Source organism: Triturus cristatus, chromosome 4_1 (genome assembly GCF_964204655.1).
Source record: "Triturus cristatus chromosome 4_1, aTriCri1.1, whole genome shotgun sequence".
NCBI lineage: Eukaryota > Metazoa > Chordata > Amphibia > Caudata > Salamandridae > Triturus > Triturus cristatus.
Window position 1 is genome coordinate 790942380 of NC_140585.1, and position 22144 is coordinate 790964523.

A 22144-nucleotide genomic window follows, 5' to 3' on the forward strand; every position below is an offset into this window, starting at 1 on the left:
GCAACATCAAAGCACATTGCGAGCCAAGTGACAGTCCACACACACCACCAGACATGTACCATCCATGCAGACTGCTAGCCAAGCACACTGCCACCCAAGCTCTAGTCCACCCACACTGCCAGCTAAGCACAAGTCAACACACACCGTCAGCAACATGCAGGTTCACACACAGCCAGCCAAATGCCAGTAAACACAGACCGTCAGCCGAACTCCAGTTTACACACACACACAGAAACTTTCCATAGTGTCTAGTGGTTTTCTGCCCCCCTTGGGAGCAGGTGGGCCAAAAAATATCGCTGATCTGCCCCAAGGGGGGCAGAAGCAGCTAAAATGTGTTCACAACAAAAAAGGGGAGCAACCCTTGCCTAAGGCGCCACTGACTAACATGCCCATAAACATATCTCTGGTGCCCCCCTGCCCTCCGGGGGGGAAAATAACTGGAAAATTTGGGGAGGGTTGGGGGCATGATAATGCCTATTTAGGGCAGTCCCCACCCCGACATTTTAACAAAGAAAGATTCCCTGGTGTATTGTGGGCTTTCTAATAAGACTGTGCCAATTTTTGGAAGGGGTGAGGTCATTATGAAGCCCATTTGGAGCAACCCCCACCCCTAAGCATTAAAAAAAAAAAAACAACCGGTGTCTCGTGTGCTTCCTGCCCCCTCCCCCCCGGTGCAAGAGCCTTTGCCCAAGGGTCTGCTCCCTCCTCCCTGGTGTCTAGTGGGTGTATCCCTGTTTGGGGATCTCCCTCCTGCTGCTATCCCCAAGAAGGCATCCACTAAGGAGGGGTACCATTGGAAAGGGGAGATTCTCCCCTTTCCAACGATACCTCTCTCGTGTGATTCAGTGTTTGGGATTGAGATAGCCCTACGAGCACCGAAGCACTGAAATGAGCCGATCGGCTCATTTAAGTTTCAGTTTCATATGTAATGACGTCAGCACTCATGCGATTGTCATTACATATGGAAAGAAAATGCCTCCGGAGGTTGGGGAAGCTCTTTTCCACCTCCCGAGCCCCCCGCCCCGCCCCTCCCCCCCCCACCCCCCAAAAAAGAAAGGTAATCCCTCTGCTCAAAACAGAAGGGGGATTATGCGGTGGTGTGCCGAGGACGTAACGGATACGTCCATGGCGCACCAGCGCTAAAGCCATGGAAGTACCCGTTACGTCCTTGACACAGAAGTAGTTAAAGAAATATTTATGAATGAGACATTTATCTAGTTAGCATGAACACAAAACAGAAAACATAGTGCCATTTCTTCAGCTCTAGTTAGTTTAGACAAAGAGGAAAATTTGCCATTTAAAAAAAAAAAAGTGTCTACCGTATCCCATATAACTGGAAATCCTTCTTTGGATGGAAGATCCATTATAAAGTCAGTAGATGTCACATGCCAAAGTTCAGCTGGCTCTGGTAGATGCTGCAGATATATGAAAGATTTAGAATGTAACAATTTGCTTGAGCACTAGTGGGCCAGAAGTTACATATTCTTGAACATCAGAATGGAGTATAGGCCACTAAAGAGATTTCAGAACAAGATCTAGCATTGTTCTTTACTCTTCTATGGCCAAACATGTCAGAATCATAATAGATACCCATCACAGCATGTTGTATTTTCTTAGTAGTAATCATAATAGCTTGATGACTGAAATACAAATAGCTATTTCAGGTGAGTGGAGTCTCAAAATAAAGGTCCTGTTATTCCTTGGGATCCAATTGTTCTTGAGTTACTTTGCCCCCTGTAAGAGTGTACTATTCCAACCACTCAATGAGCAGCAATCAAAGGTTGATCATATGTAAATGAAGAATAGATAATGATGAGATAATGCATCATCCAAAAGATTGATTGTACAAGAGATATAGATTAGAATGACTTACTGTGCAAGACAAATGGCCATTTGGCTTGATGACTGTTCTTGTATTGTAAAGTTCGTAAACAAAGTAAGCTCCTGTCATCAGTCTGAATTTCAAAGTGTTCTCTAGTATCCATAATAAGTGTCAGTATTCGATACAAGCCTTCTTCAGTTAACAACTCTCTTTATAGGACTGAATTGTTCTTTTCACTTTCTCACAAAACACAAAATAGCTAAAAGAGTATTATTGCCTTGTAATTGTGGCAAAATGGCCCCATTGCCCTTTCATAAACATCAGTCTCTACAATGATTAACTTCTTTAAAGTATCAGGATGACACTTATTTGGAGCCTGTATAAACATTACTTTGAGCATATTATATGCTTTTTCAGTTCTAGCATCCCAACAGAATCCTTAAGACACGGTTAATGTCACTTGTTAAATTAACAAAATCTTTAATGAATTTGAGATAAAAATTGGAAATCTAAGAAAACATTGGGTTTCTTTGATATTGGTGGGAGAAACACTTTCAAGATTGACTTATACTTTTCTTAGGTTCATGGACAGAACAGAGGCATTCAGTCTGAAACCCAGGTCCTCAATATCCTCTTCTTTCTCAGACAGGCAATAGATGTGCGCAAACAGTATGATAGCACATGGGTCACCTGGTATGGCAAATTCATATTCCCTATGAGTTGGAAGTGTGCAAACCTCAGGTTTAGCAAAACATGTGGGATGTGAGGTGGCGCAGAAGAGACATTAGCCACAATTTGATTTGAATTTGTTACGACATTTCTTCAATAGGTGACCAGTAATCTAAAGAAGCAAAACAATGAATATCGCAAAGCTGTGATTTTATTAGTGGAGCCCTAGTAGCCCAATTGACATGTGGATTGTGCTTCTATAGCCAAAGGATTTCAAAATATCACAGCATAATTGGGAGACACTACTATATAAAAACACTTCAGTATGGTGTAGATTCAAGACCTTTCATTTGGGTGTAGCCTCCCTTACTGACTCCAAAGCAAATTGTGTACCTTCAAAAGTATGTACCACCTCAGGTACCTTGTTATCTGTCTTACAAATGTTTTCTTAAGTTGTCGATCATGATAAACATACCACAGACCCCATTATCTAACAATGCTGGAATATTAATAGTCTTTCTCTCTTCAACTCTGAAAGCAATTGGTGAGAGGAATAATTGATTATTAGAACTACTCAGGGAAGATCCAATACAAGGATATTATCCTTAATATCCTACTCCTCAACTCTTCTGTTTCTTAGAGTTTGATGTGTACGGAAATCTGTTTCAGGAAATATAGGACAGGCATGAAGCATATATCCAGAATAATCACAATTTAACGACAATGCTGCCTTTCATAGGCATTCTCTTCCATCTTCTGACATATTGCTTCTTGCTATACCAATCTGCATAGGTTCCTTTTGGGGTGAAGAATCTGCATGACTTTCTGGTGTACGAAAAGCCTGAGTTCTGGTCAAAAGGCCTGAAGGCTTTTTTCTTTCATTAGGCCTTTCAAAATCTATCAAAGTGTACTCAAATAATAGAGCTGTATCAATAAGTTTAGAAAACAATGTAGAGGGATGAGTACAAACTAATTTATCCTTAATATGTTCCTTTAATTCGCAGTGAAATAATGTCATCTTATGTCCCTCCACCCAAGTAGTCTCTTATGCCAATTGGCAGAAATGAGTCATATAGTTCAGTTTATCCATTCCAGCTTGCTAAATATGTCAATAATAATTATTTAGCAGAATGCTCCAAATCAAGATGTTCAAACTTTAAGAAAGTAAGAATGTATCCTAATTATCTAAGCAGTAATCTGATATTATAACTAAAGGAGTGGCCGAAGGTAAGACTGGTCTTCTAAGACAACTTATGAGGTACCCCACCATTCCTTGAATAAACTGTGTAGGGTGGAAAGCATAATACATCATCAGGGAATCCAACATGCTCTTACTTTCACAGGATCTCCAGAGAAACAGGGGGCCCTAAAGCAACTACATGGATATCAGTTGACCTTAATTCCAGGGTCTGTTTTAGGACAAACTTCTCAAGTCAAAGTGGTTGTAATTCATGTAACATGTCATGAGTAGGCTCAATGGCTTAACCAGATCTATGAAGTTATTGGCACTGCAATCTGTCAAAGACTGGGCACTGTGAGGTTCTCTGACTTCTTGAAGAAATACCAACTCCTCCTAACAGCACCATCCTTAACTTAATATAAACATTAAAAGTACTAAACAGTTATGGGTAACTAAGGTGATATTAGCGCATACACCTTTTCCTATGGTAACTTATTTAATGGATTTCCAAATCTATATTTTCAATATCGGAGTGCAAATCAATTGAGAGAACCTGTTACCCAGAGGGACTCGAAACAGGAACACAACAATGTTCCAGCTAATATCCAGTATTACTGTTTGTTCACCAAAATCTGTATCACATTTATTATACAAAGTTAGTCTATAAAGTTTCTTTCTTGTACAGAGATCACAATGTTCCATACACATTTGTGTCTTCCATTGATCCTCCATGTGTTTCATATATTGGGTCAGTCACCCTACGCCATCCTCATCACTATCCGAGTAGTCTTTATTACTCACACTAGCATCCAATCATGTGCCATGTATTCCCTGTGATAGTTTGTAATATTTGCTAAGCTTTAAGCATCAAAACTCCATTTTCATTGTAGTCTTACAGGTATGGCATGGCCACGTTCTGCTTCTAATTCCGTCTGTGCGTGCTAGTGGCATTTGAGGTTCAATGGAAGAGCCAAATACTACATTGAATCGTGTGGTCTCCATAGGAGGAATACATTAAATGGACTAATTTTGTATAATAAATGTGATACAGATTTTGGTGTGCAAAGAGTCATAATCTATACCCATGGAAAGTGATCATTATCTCATTAAGAAGGTCTTAGTTAGGAGACAAAGCCAGAAAGAGCAAAACACATTGGTACTTCTTGAGTTAAGATTAGAGATGATACAGAACTTGACAAGTAAGGTACCACCCTGAATTCAGGGTTTAGAGACAGGCCAGCATAAGGTTTTCAAGAAGAGGTATTCCAAGAAGAATCCTGCTACTGAAAAAGAAAGCAGAAATCTGGGGCAAAAAATAATCAAAAATGGAAATGAGTGCAACTAAAAATAGGGTAAAAATGTGATGTGTATCCCTCTCTCATCATTGCCTCTGAGAATGTGACAGTCTTGGACTGGAAGAGATTTAAGGATAGTCACACTCAGTGATTCAGGATAATGGTGGTTTCCAGAATTGGCCGCACGAGAAGTAGCACCCAATGTTTGACATTGTTCCATGCTTCCGCACTTCACCAGCTGTTTACTTACCCAGGGCTGTAGGCCATATACGGGACAACCCTCTGGTTGATCGTAAATGTGGAAATGCCAATGCTGCATGGGTGGAACGAAAGAAGACCCATCACTGTACTCAAGGCCCAATAATTCAATTTTTCTCTATTCCATGTACATGAGACCGAGTGAGCACAGCTTTGGTGAGCCTGGTCCCCAAATGTACCAGCTCTGTGTGTCTGAAGGACACACAAAGTTAAATGTATTCTTTCATTTGTACTCATGTAAAGGGGAAATTGGAGGAAGATAGCTTGGTGATATGTACTCAAGTGTTGTGGGTGCGTGGTCGGGAGCTCAGACACAGAATTTCAAAGCGTTATCTGGAAAACCGAGTATTATAAGTTACTCAAAAAGCTGGAAAAGCCAAATTTACCATTATATGGCTGTCGATGGTCAAATTGATGAGAACTCCTCATGCTTTCTCCCTTCATTAACCATCAGCGTTGCTTCTTTAACCATAGATTCAGACACGTACCATTTTTATTAGCCACCTCCTCTTTTCAGAAGCTGTATTGTAGCTGGAGTTATATTGACATGCACAGGTGTAGTCAGATGGGAATATGCAGCACCTCTTTCTATTTCTTGCCCAGATAATCAAAATCTAAGCATCTTCATAATGTAGTCTCAATCTAATTTACCATTCACTGTTTTTAGGTAAATTCATTATATACGTTTATTCGGCTAGTTTTTGCACATGGTGCATTAATGGTTGGAAAAAGACTATACCTGCAGTGACTGTTAGTTACAAGCCTGTCCTTTATTAAAAGGACTGAGATTCCATTTGGCCCGTTGTTCCAGCAGCCGAAATGACCAAGTGTGGGAAAAGTTGGAATATATTTAAACATTTTGGGAAGTGAAGCGCCTTAGGAGAAATTCGAATCTGTTCTTTTATTGATTTTAATTTGTTTACTCTGTAGCAAATCGAAGTGACATTACGGGAGTGCTATCAGATGTTTCTATTTTCTCTTGCTAGATAAAGACAAGGAAAAGGACGAAGATGACGATACAAAAAACCCCTTTAAATATATGGACACCGATATATTTCTTTTCAGGAGCAAGGCAACAAAGGAAGCTAAGGAGGTTGGTGCTGATAAATACCTGCTTTAATGCCGTATTGCTATGTAATAGTCACGACTTATCTTTTGGGACTGTTTCAAAAGCTGTGTAATTAGCTGCAACACAGTGTTACCTAATTGTGTATGTTTGAGTCTGGATTAAACTATGTGGCTAACACAATTTGTCAGTGAGGGTGGTGCATGTGTAGGTTCGTTGACCTGCCTGCACTGCTGACATCATTTCTGCCTGATGCAAGTGATTTAAAGCAATTAAGTAATTTTTGCGACGTAAGATGCTACAAGTGTACAATGTTAAGACATTTTAGGCTGGCCGCATGACCACGCATATTGCTTTATAATGGCCCCAACACACACGAATGGGAATAAGTTTGACTTCGTCATTAGTGACAATACCATTTATGCTGTAGTAACATATCCAAATACATTAGGTTCTGTTTATATTGTTTTGCATTTTTTGTAGCCCCAACCACTACCAATAAGGTCAGCGGTCAGCAAAAACTGTTTAGTGTAGCTGGGAATTATGATATAATGGACACACAACATTTTTTGATGACACAGCACTAGCAATTAAGAAGCGGCCGTGTGAAACAATTTCTAAAGCTTCAATGCTGATCAGCATATTTGTTATGGTTTTATTCACCCTATTTTCAATATTTCCACCTGTACAGGAGCGATGCCAGCAGCACAAATTGTCCATATCTGAAAAGACCACATTTGCATCTAGAGCACAATCCCATGCATATTCTAATCGAAAATATTCAAAGGAAGATGATCTTAAAGAATTGGATCTCAAGAAAATAGCAGAAGAAGCACTGAAATGTGATACTACCTTTGCTATTTGTAATGTCCATAGTGAGTATAGAGTTTCTTATGTTAAACCAGTTATTTACATGCACATCAAATACATATGATTTTGGTCTACATTGGCATTCAGCCTGGTGTTACTGAGTGTAAGCATGGAAGAAGCTACAAGTAAGTCACCGAAATCACATTCGACTCAGGTTTGCAAAGTATAACGATAGTGCACTGTCGTTTAAAGGCATTTGAAATCTAGATTTTCATCAAGTGTTGCTGTTAGTTCTTTTGAAGCAAATTCTTTCTCACATTAGTTTTACTAAATTATTTTGAAGTAGAACTGGATTGACATTTTATCTATGAAAGATATCCACTTCCCCTCCTCAACCAATCTAATTTAATTCTGGAACCAAAAAGTTAAAATCAAGTTGCTTTCAGATGATAATAACAGAAAAGAGATATGTAGATGGTAAACTTTTTTTTTTTCGGGGGCAGTTTAAGGTAAATTTACAAGCACTCCAAACTTAACATAAAGGAGCTGGTTAAGTACCCTCCTTGGGAATGATTTTCTTTATAGTTGTTTACCATGTAGTAGACCCCAGCTTTAGAGGTTGTAGGAACATGACGAAAATGACCTGATACGAACTACTTGCAAACAGTTTTGCTCATTTCACTTAATGAAGTTTCATATTTTCTCAACTGCAAAACATAACATACATATGCTGAAGCTTATGAAACCTTACTAATATGATTGATGTGCTTTTTTCAAAATGTTTAAATTGGGGCTCTGATGGCCACAAGCAGACAAACCTCATCTACTTGATCCCTTTGAATAATTACTGAGCGATCCTTGGAAAGGGATGACTCTGTTGCCTCTTGTACTACGTCGAACATCTTACGTAAAATTAATTATCCAAGGATGTGACTGCCAAATATAGAAAAGCAAAAGAACCAAATCGCATGTTTAACAACATCTATTTGGAAGACTATATTTATTCTAGCCTTAGCAGAGTTCCACTTCACCAAAAGAAATTCCCACATAGAATAATCCATACTATAGAAGCACTCCTTCTCCCATTCATTTAAGTATACTGGAAAGGGTATGGCTATTTCCAATAAACAAATGTTTCTGTAAATTAGTAATTATTTTCTGAAGGATGCTCTACTTCCAAATATAAGAATTTTTAAATTTGAATGGCTTCTTCTGGTTGTGGACCGAATATGCTCATTAAATACCCAGTGTGCACGTTGAAAGCACGGCAATCTTGAGATTATGAGACATATGCATTTTTAAGTAACTGGATTTTTTTTTATTTGTGCCTCTTTGCAGTTCAACCTGTGCTATCTGTACCATCGACCATGAATGCGCAAATATGGCTATCTAATGGCCAGGAATGTATTACTGGACAGAACGGTTGTTGTCCTTAATTAACTTGTGGGACCCATTCATAAAACCATGTGCTCAGATGTGTGATAGATGCGAAACATAACACCATAGTGTACCTCTAATTGCAATTCACAAAGGTCCATTCAAATATGTATGTGCAGTAGATCCTCACCCTCCCTTGTATATTCCACACACCAAAGGTGGCTCCTCCGCTAAGGCGGAGGTGCGTCGCACCACTGCTCAAAAATAAAATGAAAACATATAATTATTATAATTTATGTTTCCTATTGCAGTCAGTGCTGGGCTGGCCAGAACAGGGGGAGAAGTGGTTTGCGCACACCTGCTTGGCTGGCATTTTGCATCTTCCCCACCAGGCTGTAATTCACAGCCTGGTGAGGAACATGCCCAGCCTCCCATTTCCCGTCTGAGCGCTGAACCACGGAGCTCGGCCCAATCACAACGGTGCATTATGATTGGTTCAGGGTGCTTCCTGATACTTCCTGCTGCTGGACCGGAGACAGGAAAAAGAGGATGGAGGAGAGGCGGCGGCTAGCCGTTTTCAGGTAAGTGTTTTTATCGTCCCCCCAACCCCCGCCCTACCACTCAGGTCCGGTAGCAGCCGCTACTGCCACACAAAATAAAGCCCTACTTTAAATGTGTATGTGGACATCAACAAGGTACTATTGTACTCGAAAATGGGAGAGTCGAGAAATTCCTGGAGGGGCACAAAGAAGGATATGCAAAAACACAGATGTCACACTTCTACTAAAGCAGTACTACAGTCCACCCAGCCTCAATTTTTTACAACCCAGCTTTGAAGAAAGTCACGTACCACATCATCCCACTCAGAAAAACTGAATTGGAATCATACAGAAAACAACACAGGCAGGGAATAGCAAGAAATATTTCAACCAGTAAGCAAGGTTCTTGAAACAAGCGTGCATACACCACACTTGGCACCATGATAGATTCCACTCAATTAATGGTGAAGGAATGTAAACATTAAAAAAACTGCAGTTCGACACCACCATTTGAAACATGTCACATCTATCAACAATTAAAAATCAACTTGCACACAACCTGTGCACATGAACAGGGCCGGCTTTAGGGCTGGTGGCGCCCAGTGCGACAATGTTAGTTGGCGCCCCCAATGACCACCTCCACCATGGATTCTCTCACTAGCCCCCTTTAACAGTGACCAAGTCTCCATAACCACGCTCTCTCTCAGATGCATTAAATTAGTTATATAGCGCCACTCGTACTAATGTAGGTTGTCAGAGCACTTTGCATCACACACACATTACATGGAGAAAATCAATTATACGTGTATAAATCAGTGTGTAGGAAATGTTACATAAACCAAAGGACTAAAAGTGTAGGAGTCACATGTCATCCATACTGGTAGGCAGTATAGTTTGAATGATTGGTGTGGAGAAGCACAAACTCAGAGTCGAAAAAGAAACAGCATAGTTGGGAGTTTTCTTTAATAATAAGAATAGATTACTAGCCAAATTAACCTTTTTTGCAACATTAATCAATGTTCTAATGTATACTTTGCAGTGTGTATGCAGTTCTATGATGAAAGTTAATAGCTCACTGTTCTGTATTAGGACTTTTAAGTTATAAATTGAAAGTAACAGAAGGATGTCTCTTTTAAAAGCAGTAACCTTCTGGTCTGTTTATATTATATGCACTCTGTAATCTACTTGGTACACGTTGTTTGCAGCAGGCATATTAATCATCTTCACTACCTTCACATAAGTCAAAGCCTCAACTATACAAAACTCTGATCTCTCTCCATGAAGAACGTTAATCACAAGAGTTATCTTGACAATTCTGTGAGTCCTGTTAATTGCCGGAGAAAAGGAACGCTGCAGCAGGTGCTTTAAAAACAGAACACCGATCGCACCTCCCTAGAAGCCGGCCCTGCACATGAACAAAAAACAATTAAGCACAACTACACATATCAGAGCGCTTTGAGATGCTGTACACAGAACACAAAATAAATTCCATCTACAGCTTCTCCAAAAGCACATTTCCTTAAATACATACCTGCAAATAGAAAGGGGGCTAGGAGCCATTGACAAGGAAGGCAACATGCATGTAAGTCTTACTTGTAGTGCTAAATATAGCCTCTTGCCCCATCTCCTTAATGCCTTTAGATGTTCATCAACACTACCCAGTGGCGTAGCTAGACCTACTGCCAAACGGGGCGGAATCTAAGTTTGCCACCCAGTGCAGGTAAGAGTGGTGGGGTGGTGGTGGACAACGGACGACTTGTTCTGGGGAGGGAGTCTGGCAGACACAATTTGCTCACCTCCGCCACCCCGGGTGGGCTGCCTCCCCGCCCCCTTTGCTACGCCACTGGCACTACCTCAATAGAGGTATAACAAAGCATACCTAATGATCTGAGGCAATATAGAGTACACATTTAGCATCCTTGTGGCACACTTAAAGACATCCTTGCCTTTTGAACAATTTTTTTTCTTCTGAGAGCGCCAGTTGTGTTACACAAGGACACATTCATTTTTGTTAGGCACAGGGAGATTAAGTGATTGGCCCAGTTGCAGAGACTCAAACCCAGTTCCCCAGATGTGGGATCGCCGCCCTAGCCGTTAGACCACATCCTCTCATACACATAGACCCACACCTTATAGTAAGGCCATAAATAGGCCCCAAGTTGTCCCACTGCAGAGAGGCCAAAGTCTGGATGTGCACAGCAGGCATGTGACTTTAAACTTCACTTATGCTGTATGTCTTGTTGCATTACAATAGTAAGACAGGGTTGATTCAATTATAAAAGTCGAGCATTATCTCTCTCCACACTTTTGACATCCTGGGACACCACTGTCACTTGCACCGTGACCAAGAAGCTATTTATGGCCATGTGAACATACTTTCCAAACTATCAAATGTAACATGCGCAGAATTTCTGTGGCATATATTTAATGTACAGATGTAAGGTGCAAGATGATTGGGTGTCAGAAGTTTTGGTCCCATTAGTTGTGTGTGTAATTATACATGTGATGCATGCAAACATACATGTACATGCTTTCAAAATCCAACCTTGATGGAGGGATATGGCCATCAAGATAGCTGCTGGCATGTGAGCTGCAGGTGCTCCAGCTAACGATAAACATCTATGTTAATATCCTCTCCCTACAAAGACATCTGTCGACCAGACATGCTTATGTTCTTTCAGGAAGCAACTGACAACAGTTTGTTTTCTCTCTAGTGCATCCTGTAGGGACAGAGGAGGGAATGTGAGAAAGGTGGGCTCACCGCCTACATGACTAGGAAATATTACTGTAGGGAAGTGTGAAGTGTCTCCAGATGGGTTCGAGTGTGCCGAGAAAGAGTAAAGGTACTCCTGTGTGGATCTAGAGGTGCCCTCACACACCCTTACAGGTGTATAGCATCATCATCGGGCTGGTGCTCCTCGTGGGGGTGGCGCTGCAGTCCCTCACGGGCCCGTTTGACGGGGCTCTTTGATGGAGATCTTTTAGGAGTTTGCCGCACTTGTGCATGGGGGTGTGTGGGTCAAAGTGGTGGTGGTGAGTGAGATACAAAAAGAGCCCAAGGACACTAGCAATTTATAGAGGATGTCCTTGGAGTCTGGTTAAAATATATCACGGGGATGGAGAAGCAAAGTCAGTTGCCTGTGTGAGAGGGGAAATTGAACAAATACGGTCCCTCTTCTCTCACCCGTGTGGTGAATAGTATGGATGTATCCCCCATGCACAAGTGCGGCAAACTCCTAAAAGATCTCCATCAAAGAGCCCCGTCAAACGGGCCCGTGAGGGACTGCAGCGCCACCCCCACGAGGAGCACCAGCCCGATGATGATGCTATACACCTGCAATTTTGAGAAAAACAAACTTTTGCGACTCACCTAGCTTTAATGGACATTAGCCTGGTGGTGGGGGGGGGGGGGGGAGGGCTGGCTAACTGCCAACAAATATGGCTGCACACTGAGTAGACTCGGAGGCCATCAGTGATTAATCCACCACAATCTGATAACCATCCAACCTGTGCCAATGCCTTTGTGCCCCAGGAGACTCCCCTGAAACCCGTGCAGTGGGGGGAGGCATCCTGACCTGTGCTGACCCCGTTAATGTAATGCAAGCGGCCCTGCCGTCTAAGGAAGCATGGGTTTGCCGGCAGAAGTGATCTGAGCCTGAAGGATTGGCCGGGGTCAGAATGTGGATCCCACCCCGTGGATGCCTCGCTTGTTGCTGGTGGCTGGGGCAAGTTCGATAGCAGTCGTACAAAGGCGACACTCGAAGGAGGTTCCTGGGCTGTCGAGTCCCTGAAGGGTAGGAGCAGCGGCTGCTGCTGGCCCGCATGCCCCGGTCGCCTCACATAATCTGCTGTGGGCCGCGGTACTCAGCCTGCACTGTAGGCATGCCGTGACTGGGACCACTTGGCTTCTTGCCCTTACGGTTGCGGGTGCCTGAGCTGTGATTTCGCGGTCTGTGGGCCCTACCCAAGAATCCTGCACCAGGGACCCAACAGAGCCACCAGAATGACTGCTGTGCGCCTGGGACGCCTCACCCTCACCCCCCTCTGAAATCAGAACGGGCCTGGTGACGGTGATTGGCAGAAGGCCCTTAAATAATAAACTTTCCTCGTGGTATTTCCCAGGGAGTGGGGTGCGTCTTCCCTCCTGCTGCTGCGCCTGGCCTTCTGATGCAAAGAGACTGAGACAGTGAGTCCCACACATGCTGGTGTTGTGTATCCATCTCCTGAAGGCCCAGGAACTTCACTACCCCTATATCCTAGAGGGGCTTGCAACGGACTGCCCATTCGAGTCGCTGCATTGGAACAAAACTGAAAGCGCAGGGTCATATGCTGGTCCTGGGCTGCGCTTGACTGGATTTGTACCCTCATCATTAACTCCCACTCGGTGGTACCACGAGTGGCCCAGAAAGGGACAGCTGTTTGGAGGACTTGATCCGTGGCCACCCAAGGACATGGTTAAGGGCCAGGGCTCCAAGCCATTTCAATCCATCAAGCTTGAGAAAAACACAGTTCTCATGGATGCCCGAAGTGAGAAGACCAGGCGTGCTGCAGCGAACATGGCTGGACAAGAACCCTCTCTGCGGGAAATTATTGCTGCAATCCTGGAGCTCAGGGGCACAAATGAGGCCAAACTGAATGCTGTCACTGTGGATGTTAATCTCCTTCAAGCTGATTTTCTGAAAATCTCAGATAAAGTGACGGTGACTGAATTGCAAATCAGTGGCCTAAACTCCAAGATTAAATGATTGGAGGAACAAGTCCAAGCTCTCACACAACAAAACGTCGCCATGATGGCCCTGCTTGAGGATCAGGAGGGCCCAGCCTGACTAAACAACAGCCGCGTAGTAGGAGTCCTGGCGGGGGCCGAGGGCCCAAATGTTGATCTCTTCCTAGAAAGACTTGATGCTCAGAACTCTCTGCCCCAAGAGACTGCTCAATTTCTTTTCTATTGAAAGGGCGCATAGAACGCCGTGGTCGTGACTGCGCATGATTATCACAAGAATTCTCAACTACAGAGATCGGGACGCCATTCTTCAGGCAGCTTGTACCTATGGGGATATACACTTTGAGAACTTAATCATCAGGTTTTTTCCCGACTTCACTCCTCAGGTGCAGCGGCAGAGGAGAAGCTTCGAAGCAGTCAAAAAGGCACTCAAGGCGAAGGACATTAAATTCATGATGTTGTTCGCTGCTAAGCTCCAAATGAAAGTAGATGGGAAAATGTTGCACTTCACCTTCCCGAAGGAGTCATGGGTCTGGATTGATCCATCAATCAATCCAGGGTTTTATGAAGCGTGCTACTCACCCCTGAGGGTCTCAAGGCGCTTGGGGGGGCGGGGTGCCGCTCTGGATCAGTCGAAGAGCCAGGTCTTGAGGTTCTTCCTGAAAGGTGTGCAGGGTAGGGGAGCATCTGATGCTGACTGGGAGCTTGTTCCAGGTCTTTGCTGCGACGTAGGAGACGGCTCTTCCTCCTGCTCTGGTTCTGCGGATGTGTGGGGTCTCTGCCAGGGTGAGGTCGGCAGAGCCGAGCTTCCTTTTGGGTACGTGGAAGGAGACTCTTTTGCTGAGAGGTATTTGGGTCTGATGTTGAGGGATTTGTAGGCGTGGGTGAGTAGCTTGAAGGTTACTCTTTTCTCGATGGGGTGCCAGTGGAGGTTTTGTAGGTGCTGGGTCATGTGCTCGTGTCATGGGGTTCCGAGGACGAATCTGGCTGCGGTGTTCTGGATGGTCTGGAGCTTGTGTGGCAGGTTTTTGTTGATTCCGGCGTAGAGGGCGTCACCGTAGTCCAATCTGCTGGTTATGAGTGCGTGGGTGACAGTCTTTCTGCATTCTGGGGGGATCCACTTGAAGGCTTTGCGGAGTATGCGGAGGGAGTTGAAGCAGGTGCAGGCGACAGCGTTGATCTGGCGGGTCAAGGTGAGGGAGGAGTCTAGAATCATGCCGAGGTTCCAGGTGTGGTCCGTCGGGGTGGGTGGGTTTCCGAGGGCAGGGGGCCACCAGGAGCTGTCCCACACAGTGGGGGAGAGTCCAAGTACGAGGACCTCTGTCTTCTCCGAGTGCAGTTTTAGGCAGCAGTCACTCATCCAGGCTGCCACGTCTTTCATTACTTCTTGGAAGTTGAGTCTGGTGTCTTCAGGGTTCTTCGTGAGAGAGAGGATGAGCTGGGTGTCATCGGCGTAAGATACTATGCTGAGCCCATGCTGTCTGACGATGGCGGTGAGGGGGGCCATGTAGATGTTGAAGAGCGTGGGGCTGAGCGAGGATCCTCTTCCACCAGAGTTTCTCAAGGCGCCTGCAGGAGTGCCTGACTTCTTGGAGGTCGACGGTGAACCAGGTGGCCTTCAGGGGGTGTTGATTAACGGGGTGGCGGAGGGGTGCTAGCTTGTAAGCGCACCCGGCGATCCAGCTGTGTACTTCTTTGGCTGCGGAGTTGTACGTGGCGGAGGGCGGGGGGTCATGGAGGAGGGTGGTGGTGAGGTGTTCCTCTGTGGTCTTGCTCCAGTTCCTTCATGGCAGGCACGGGGCGGGTTTTGGTGCGGTGGCGGTGTTGAAGGTGAAGTGTACGCAGTGGTGGTCTGTCCAGAGGGGCTGCGTGGTGTGGCTGAAGTGAATGTTTGTCCCTCCTACGAAGATGGGGTCTAGGGTGTGTCCGGCTCTGTGGGTGGGGGTGGTGACGAGCTGCTTCAGTCCGAGGTTGTCGAGGAGAGTGGTGGAGTCGGGGTCACTGCTGTTGTCAAGGTGGAAATTCAGGTCTCTGATGAGAAGGTAGACCGTGGAGGCGATGGTGTGGGCTGCGACGAGGTCGGCAATGGTGGTGGCGGAAGAGGCTTGAGGTCCGGGGGGTCTGTAGACGAGGGTGCCGCGCAGCGTGGCTCTGGGGCTGGTTTGAATTTGGAAGTGGAGGTGCTCTGTGTTGGATCTCCGTGACATGTCTGTGGAGGGAGCGCACGTTGAGGAGAATGCACGTCAGGGCTTTGGTGGTGCGGGCATATGTCGTGGGTTCAGCGGTCGTGGGGGGGCTGTTGTTGGTGAAGGATAGTCGCCAGTGTAGGCAGGAGAACTGGCCGTGGGTGGTGTTCGGCGACGATCTCTGACAGTAGTTGTTTCATCCAGGGTTGAGTGCGAGGAGGGTGGCGGCAGTGTAGCGTTGTTTGGTCGTAGATCCAGGGTACCTGGCACTGGCCGCGTTCGGGTCACGGACGGGTGCAGACGGGCTTGCCTTAGGCGCGCCGCTGTGCACAACCGCACAGCTACTGCCATTAAGTAGGGGAGGGTTGGGGGGGCGGGACGAGAGGTAGAGAGGCGGGGGCTGTGCGCGGGGAGGGGCCGCTGGGCAGCAGCGGCGGGATACCGGCAGTGAATGCGAGCAAGAATAAAATTAAATCTACAGGAGAAGACACCTAGTGGGGCAACTAGGAGTTAAAATCAAATTAAAAATAAGGTAAATAAAAAGATGGCGAGAAGGGGACACCTGGCAGGCGGACATGGGAGCACCTCTGGGGCAGGAATCTGTATTGGGTTGCCGGCGCAAACCCTCCCCAGGAGGAGGACTCAGCACTGCGGCGAGGCGGCGGTGATGCGGAGCTGCCGGGGAGAGAGTGCCACCAGACCGGAGGTCAGGTCCTACTTGCGATTCCCCGCAGCGGCCGCCATTAAGTAGGGGAGGGGGCGGGATGAGAGGTAGGGAGCAGGGGCTGTGCGGGGGGAGGGGCCACGGGGCAGCAGCAGCGGGAAACCGGCAGTGAATGCAAGCAAGAATAAAGTTAGATCTACAGGAGAAGACACCTAGCGGAGCAACTAGGAGCTAAAATTAACTTAAAGATAAGGTAAATAAAAAGAGGGCGAGAAGGGGACACCAGGCAGGCGGAGATGGGAGCACCTCTGAGGCAGGAATCGAAATTGGGTTGCCGGCGCAAACCCTCCCCAGGAGGAGGAGGAGGCACTGCTGTGAGGCGGCGGTGATGCGGAGCTGCCAGGGAGAGAGTTGACACCAGACCGGAGGTGGCAAGTAGATGGTTGTCAGAGGGGCCTGAGACAGGGGAACAAGCACCGCAGCATGGAACCAGGATGGGGCAGCCCGGACCCCCTGAGCGTTCCCATGCACAAATCTTTACTCCTGACACATGAGTGCCCGGCCCTTGAAGGCAAATGTTCTTGATTGTTTGTGACCATTTCACAATGTTATTGTGGGTGGGTGGCATAAGCCGTGATGTTAAGGGAGGGGAGTGAAGATCATAACAATAGTGATCACTTGGATGGCAGGATTGGACTCCAGTTAGGCACATGGTTATTGCTTTTCAAGGTTATAAATTTAAAGTGTCGGGGACACAATATGTTAGCATGATTATTCTGAACCACTTAAGTACAACGGTAGTAGCTTTCCCACACACTTAGATGCTACATTTTGGGCACCTGGCACTCTGCAAGTTGGGGTTTATGGGTGGTTTTAGACTCACTATGCAGTGGTGCAGGAAGGGGATCTGTTTTGCATGTTTTTGATTGTTACTTGGTTTGCTCGTCGCAGGGGATTAATCTCAAAAAGTAGGATGAAGGCCGAGGTATTACTTTGTAAGTTTCAGTTTGAGACTCCTCACAGCAGAGCCCTATTAGGAAACCTAATACCTACCCAAACCACACTGACGTTCCAATGGTGGGCCACAGGCAGTGGACTGTAACTACTTGGTCATGCAATGTCAATGGATTCGGGAACAAGATAAAATGCACTTTAATACTCCAATACCTGCACAGGCATTGCCCTAATATTGTGTTGTTTCATGAGACACATTTTTGAGGGAGCCATTATGAAGCCCTTGATCGCTTTGGCCGCAAGCGATAGGCACATAAAGGTTACACTACCAACTCTCAGGGTACAGGCATATGGGTTAAAAATCCTTGCCCTTTAGTCTTCACCATACACGGTATGACCCTGACATCTGCTCTCTATACATCCCTCCTTGGCTTCACAGTGCCACTCTGCCGAGCATTAGTAGTTTACTCCTGACCATGCCAACGGGTACCCTTATTCTGTGAGGGGATAGGAATGAGGTCATAGAGCTGGTAATGAATAGAATGACCGGTGCAGTGGCACAGGGAAGGAGAGACACATAGTCATTTGTTTCGGCACTAGGGTTGGTGGACCTGTGGCGGGAACATGATCCTCAGCAACGGCAGTATACCTACTTCTCATACGCACATAGCAGCTTCTCCCGCCTAGACTATATCTTCACCCACTGTTGCAGGTATTCTGCTCATGCACAGAACTATGCGCAGGAAACCAGGACCTCCGTGAATTGCGGTGTACCAAAAACTCACCTCAGTACCCAGAACCCCTATCCAACCAGCATCAGTGTCTCATTCGCTCTTCATACCATATAGAAGCTACCAATGATTAGACAACCCAGAACATGCGACTTTAGAGTACTCTCAGGAATGGTGGGAATCAGAAATACCTGTTCGTTATTATTCTCATATCAGTCCACAACAAGAGTAATCGGAGACACGGTAAAGTTTAAAATGTTTATTTTATAAACTACGTGTCCTAAGACGCAGTACTTTGGCTAACATAAGCAGACAAATGATTAAAATCAAAACCATCAGCATTGTTACAATACCATATAAAATGAAGGGAGAAATCATATTACAAATGATAGTGGAATACAACCACCCTCCCTTCACTAGTGACCCAGTATTATTATACTAATAGAAGGTCTCTAGGTCTGAATGGGGAACCTCATACCGTAAAGATCAGCTTCGGTGAATCACATCACAGGATCAGCTTTGCTCTGCGCCTGGAAAAGTTCTTCTCCAGAATGTGTGTGTAATGCCTGCAAACTGCAATATTAAAGGCTCTCGACTTTCAGATATTTGCAGCTGTGTGCGTGTTATGGCTAGAGCGCGGGCCGATCAACCTGGACTCAAAAACATACATTGTTTGGTGGCTCAGACTGTTTCTGCACACAATGTTCAGACCAAGGTCGCAGTGCACGTCTAGGGACGTGAAAAACAGAGAGTTCTAATGTGAAGAAAAGGAAAGCAAGCAGTTTTCAAATAATATCTATCTGCAGTTACTTGTGCAAAAGTGGCAAGATGGCATTTCTAACATCTAAGATGCCTATGCTAACATAGCAGTGTATGTCATCTAAAACTCCGACTCCACTACACCCTCCCTTGATCGGACCACGAACTATTAGGGATACAATTAAGGAACGCAGAGTACAAGTTCGACAGAGCGGAACCAAGTGCATGTATTGGAAAACCATATAAAGGGGAGTGAATGTTCGAAGACAAAAAAGAAGAATACAATTTTTTAAAAAACACGTAAAAAATTAAGGAAATGTAGAGAGGGAAAAAAAATAATGTGTAGTTCGTATAAGGAATGTTGGATGACATCCAAGTTAATCCATCAACGTATAAGCACAGTAAGTAGCAACAGCTTCCAAGAGGAAGTCATTAGAATGTTCTGCAAAAGTTTCCGCCATCCAGTCTAATAAGGTAAACGAACATACATGTTCCTCGACAACTGGAGCCTCTAGCACAATCAGAGGACAACTGGCGTGTTCTTCAAGATAACTTCTTGCCAAGAAGTCATACGTGCCCGTACCGATGTCCCAATTCCCTAGGACTCCATGTGCCGCTCCACAGGCCATAATCCTGATACCAGAACAGTCCAACTCATGAGCCACTAAGGGACTCATCAGTCGATCATAATCCGGGGCAGGAGACACCGAGTTTGACAAGCACAAATCCAGAGCCCATTCGAATGGACAATCTAGGCAATGAAAAACAGGTTGCACGCATGTAAAGTAGGAAAACCGGAAGGACAATCCATAGACTATGCTTAAGGTGGCCAGTGGCAATGTTCCATAATATTCAAGCATCCGGTTACGAAGATGGAGCAGCCGGGACAGGCTGTTGTGTGACACAAATTGTGCAGCCATAGCGCAGTAAGCAGACCAACAACAGCACACCAGCCGTGAGGGCGAGAATCAATGGGAGACCGCCAAAGACGCTGGAAAAAATAGGATGAAAAAATGCCGGTATTGCACCAAAAATAGTTTGGAAGGAGTTCACAATGCCGGAGCCCACAATTTTGAAAAAATGCACCAAGCCAGTTGACGAGGCATTAAATATAGTTTGAATCAGGGCACCGAAATGAAGTGGGAGATCAGTTTTTAAAAGTGCATGCACCTCGGTGCGGGTGTTTGCTACGTGAAGGACAAATGTTTCACGGGATGAAGTCAACGCAACTACTTTTTGAGACAATAGAGCCCTTATTCTGCTCATCTTGTTGAACTCTGCTTTCAAGGTTGGAATGGAAGGCCAGATGGATACATCCAGCTGCCCATGCGGGGGCGGGAAAAGGAAATTTTTACAGCAGACTACTCTTTGTGATACAGTCACAATGTAGGGAATCCCCACTAGCATCCCGCAGCAAGCCTCGTTATTTAAAAGCAAATAACTACCGTTAGCTAACAACGTGAAAGAGGGTGTAATAGCTGGCACTGGAATCCCTTTCAGGCACCAAATTTAGCATGCGTTCTGAACGTTGCACGCGCCATGCAATTGGATGTGCCTACAAACTACTGAGCGATCAGGTGTGGAAGTGCAGTCCTCACCTTTCAAATACACTTCTGTACCTTCTCTCATGCACCTATATGTAAATGGGAGTGACCAAACTTCATGCAGTAAAGCAGTACCCAAGGGTTCAAATCTGCCTAGGGCATAATGTTTCATGCACAAACTGAACTTAAACAAAGGAAATGGTAATGTGATTAGCCCGTGGATAAGCCACACAGCTGAGTTCAATTCGGCCACAGAGAAAGGCAAAGGTTCTAACTTTTCAATATGCAGTAATGAGTATGTTGCATCTTTCATGGACATGAATTGTTGTTTCGCAGTCGGATTAAAAGGAAGGAATAAAGATGATGTATTCATGTAGTCCCAGGGGACTTTCCCAGCCTTCAACGTTTGCAAAGTCATGCAAACTGCATTATGGAACACAATTGATTTTGAACATGATATAAAACAAACATATCATCCTGCACAATATCAACAATAGATGAAACAATATTATCTAATGTATAAATTCTGGAAGAAAGGGTGTTAATGCTATTATCGATAACAGCTAGCACTTTTTCTAAATTGGCTTGATCAATGGCTCTCAACCTGGAAGCCGCTTCAATTTCCGATAATTTCCAAACTTCGTTATAAACAGCATACACCCATCGTTTGGACCTGCCACCTACAGGACCTTTAACAAAATCATTCAAATCTATTTTGTCATCTAATTTTGATAAATGAAGTTTAACTGATGCCAAGGTGGAATGTTGCAGCCAGTTCTGACATAACTTCCCTACAGAGTAGGTAGTAACTGAATGGGAAGATTCAAAGCGGGGGTCCACTTGATCCTGGGTATATCCAGGTTGCAACCCCAGAATACAATGTTGACAGGAATCTGAGCTCGTCTGCCACGTTAACCATCCTTCCGGATCTAATTTGGAAATATTGAAGGATGTATTAGTAACGTATGACTGCAACGCATCAAGGGACAGATCTGTATGATTATCCCAATTAGGATAAGCACCCAGATCAGGAATCAAGGGGGAATTCAGCTTTTTACAAGTAGCCAATCCAAAGCAGGTGGTTTGAAAAATAGTAGAATTCAAAAACAACATGTGGTTTGGGATGAGGCAGGCACGATGCAGAGCTTCTGTCCCTCGTACCTGCCATGGCTTAGAACCCCAAACAGATTTGAGATCAATAGTAGCTTTCCACAGATAATAACCCTTGACAGCCAAATCATCCATAAAAGATTTGGAATACAACAATTTAGTGTGTGTCAGCCTAACCTTCCAGGCAGACTCTGCTGCCACTTTAAAATAAAAGGTGGCAGGTCTTGAAACACTGAAATCAGAAAAATATGCAAATTTGTTCACCAGTGTGTTGGAGCTGCCTAACATTGGCGTTAGACAATGTTCCCATTGCGTATAATTTACAAAATTTCGAAACGTATTGGCCTTATGTAGGAAATGATTGCCATAATGTTGATAGCAAAACAGTTCCCCATAATTATTAGTGTCCAAATACAAATCTTCAGCATCAAAGGCGGCATAATATTTCAAATCAGAA

The 22144-nt window shown here is 44.8% G+C and overlaps 1 protein-coding gene across 1 annotated transcript in view; it reads left to right on the top strand.

Moving 5' to 3' along the window:
* CCDC38 (coiled-coil domain containing 38) overlaps window positions 1-22144 on the top strand; it is a 1141020-nt gene that overhangs the window by 27705 nt on the left and 1091171 nt on the right. Inside the window, exons 2-3 of the mRNA XM_085653370.1 lie at window positions 6211-6317; window positions 6982-7165. Of these exons, the coding sequence (XP_085509496.1) occupies window positions 6211-6317; window positions 6982-7165 (291 nt within the window). The remainder of the gene's footprint in view (window positions 1-6210; window positions 6318-6981; window positions 7166-22144) is intronic.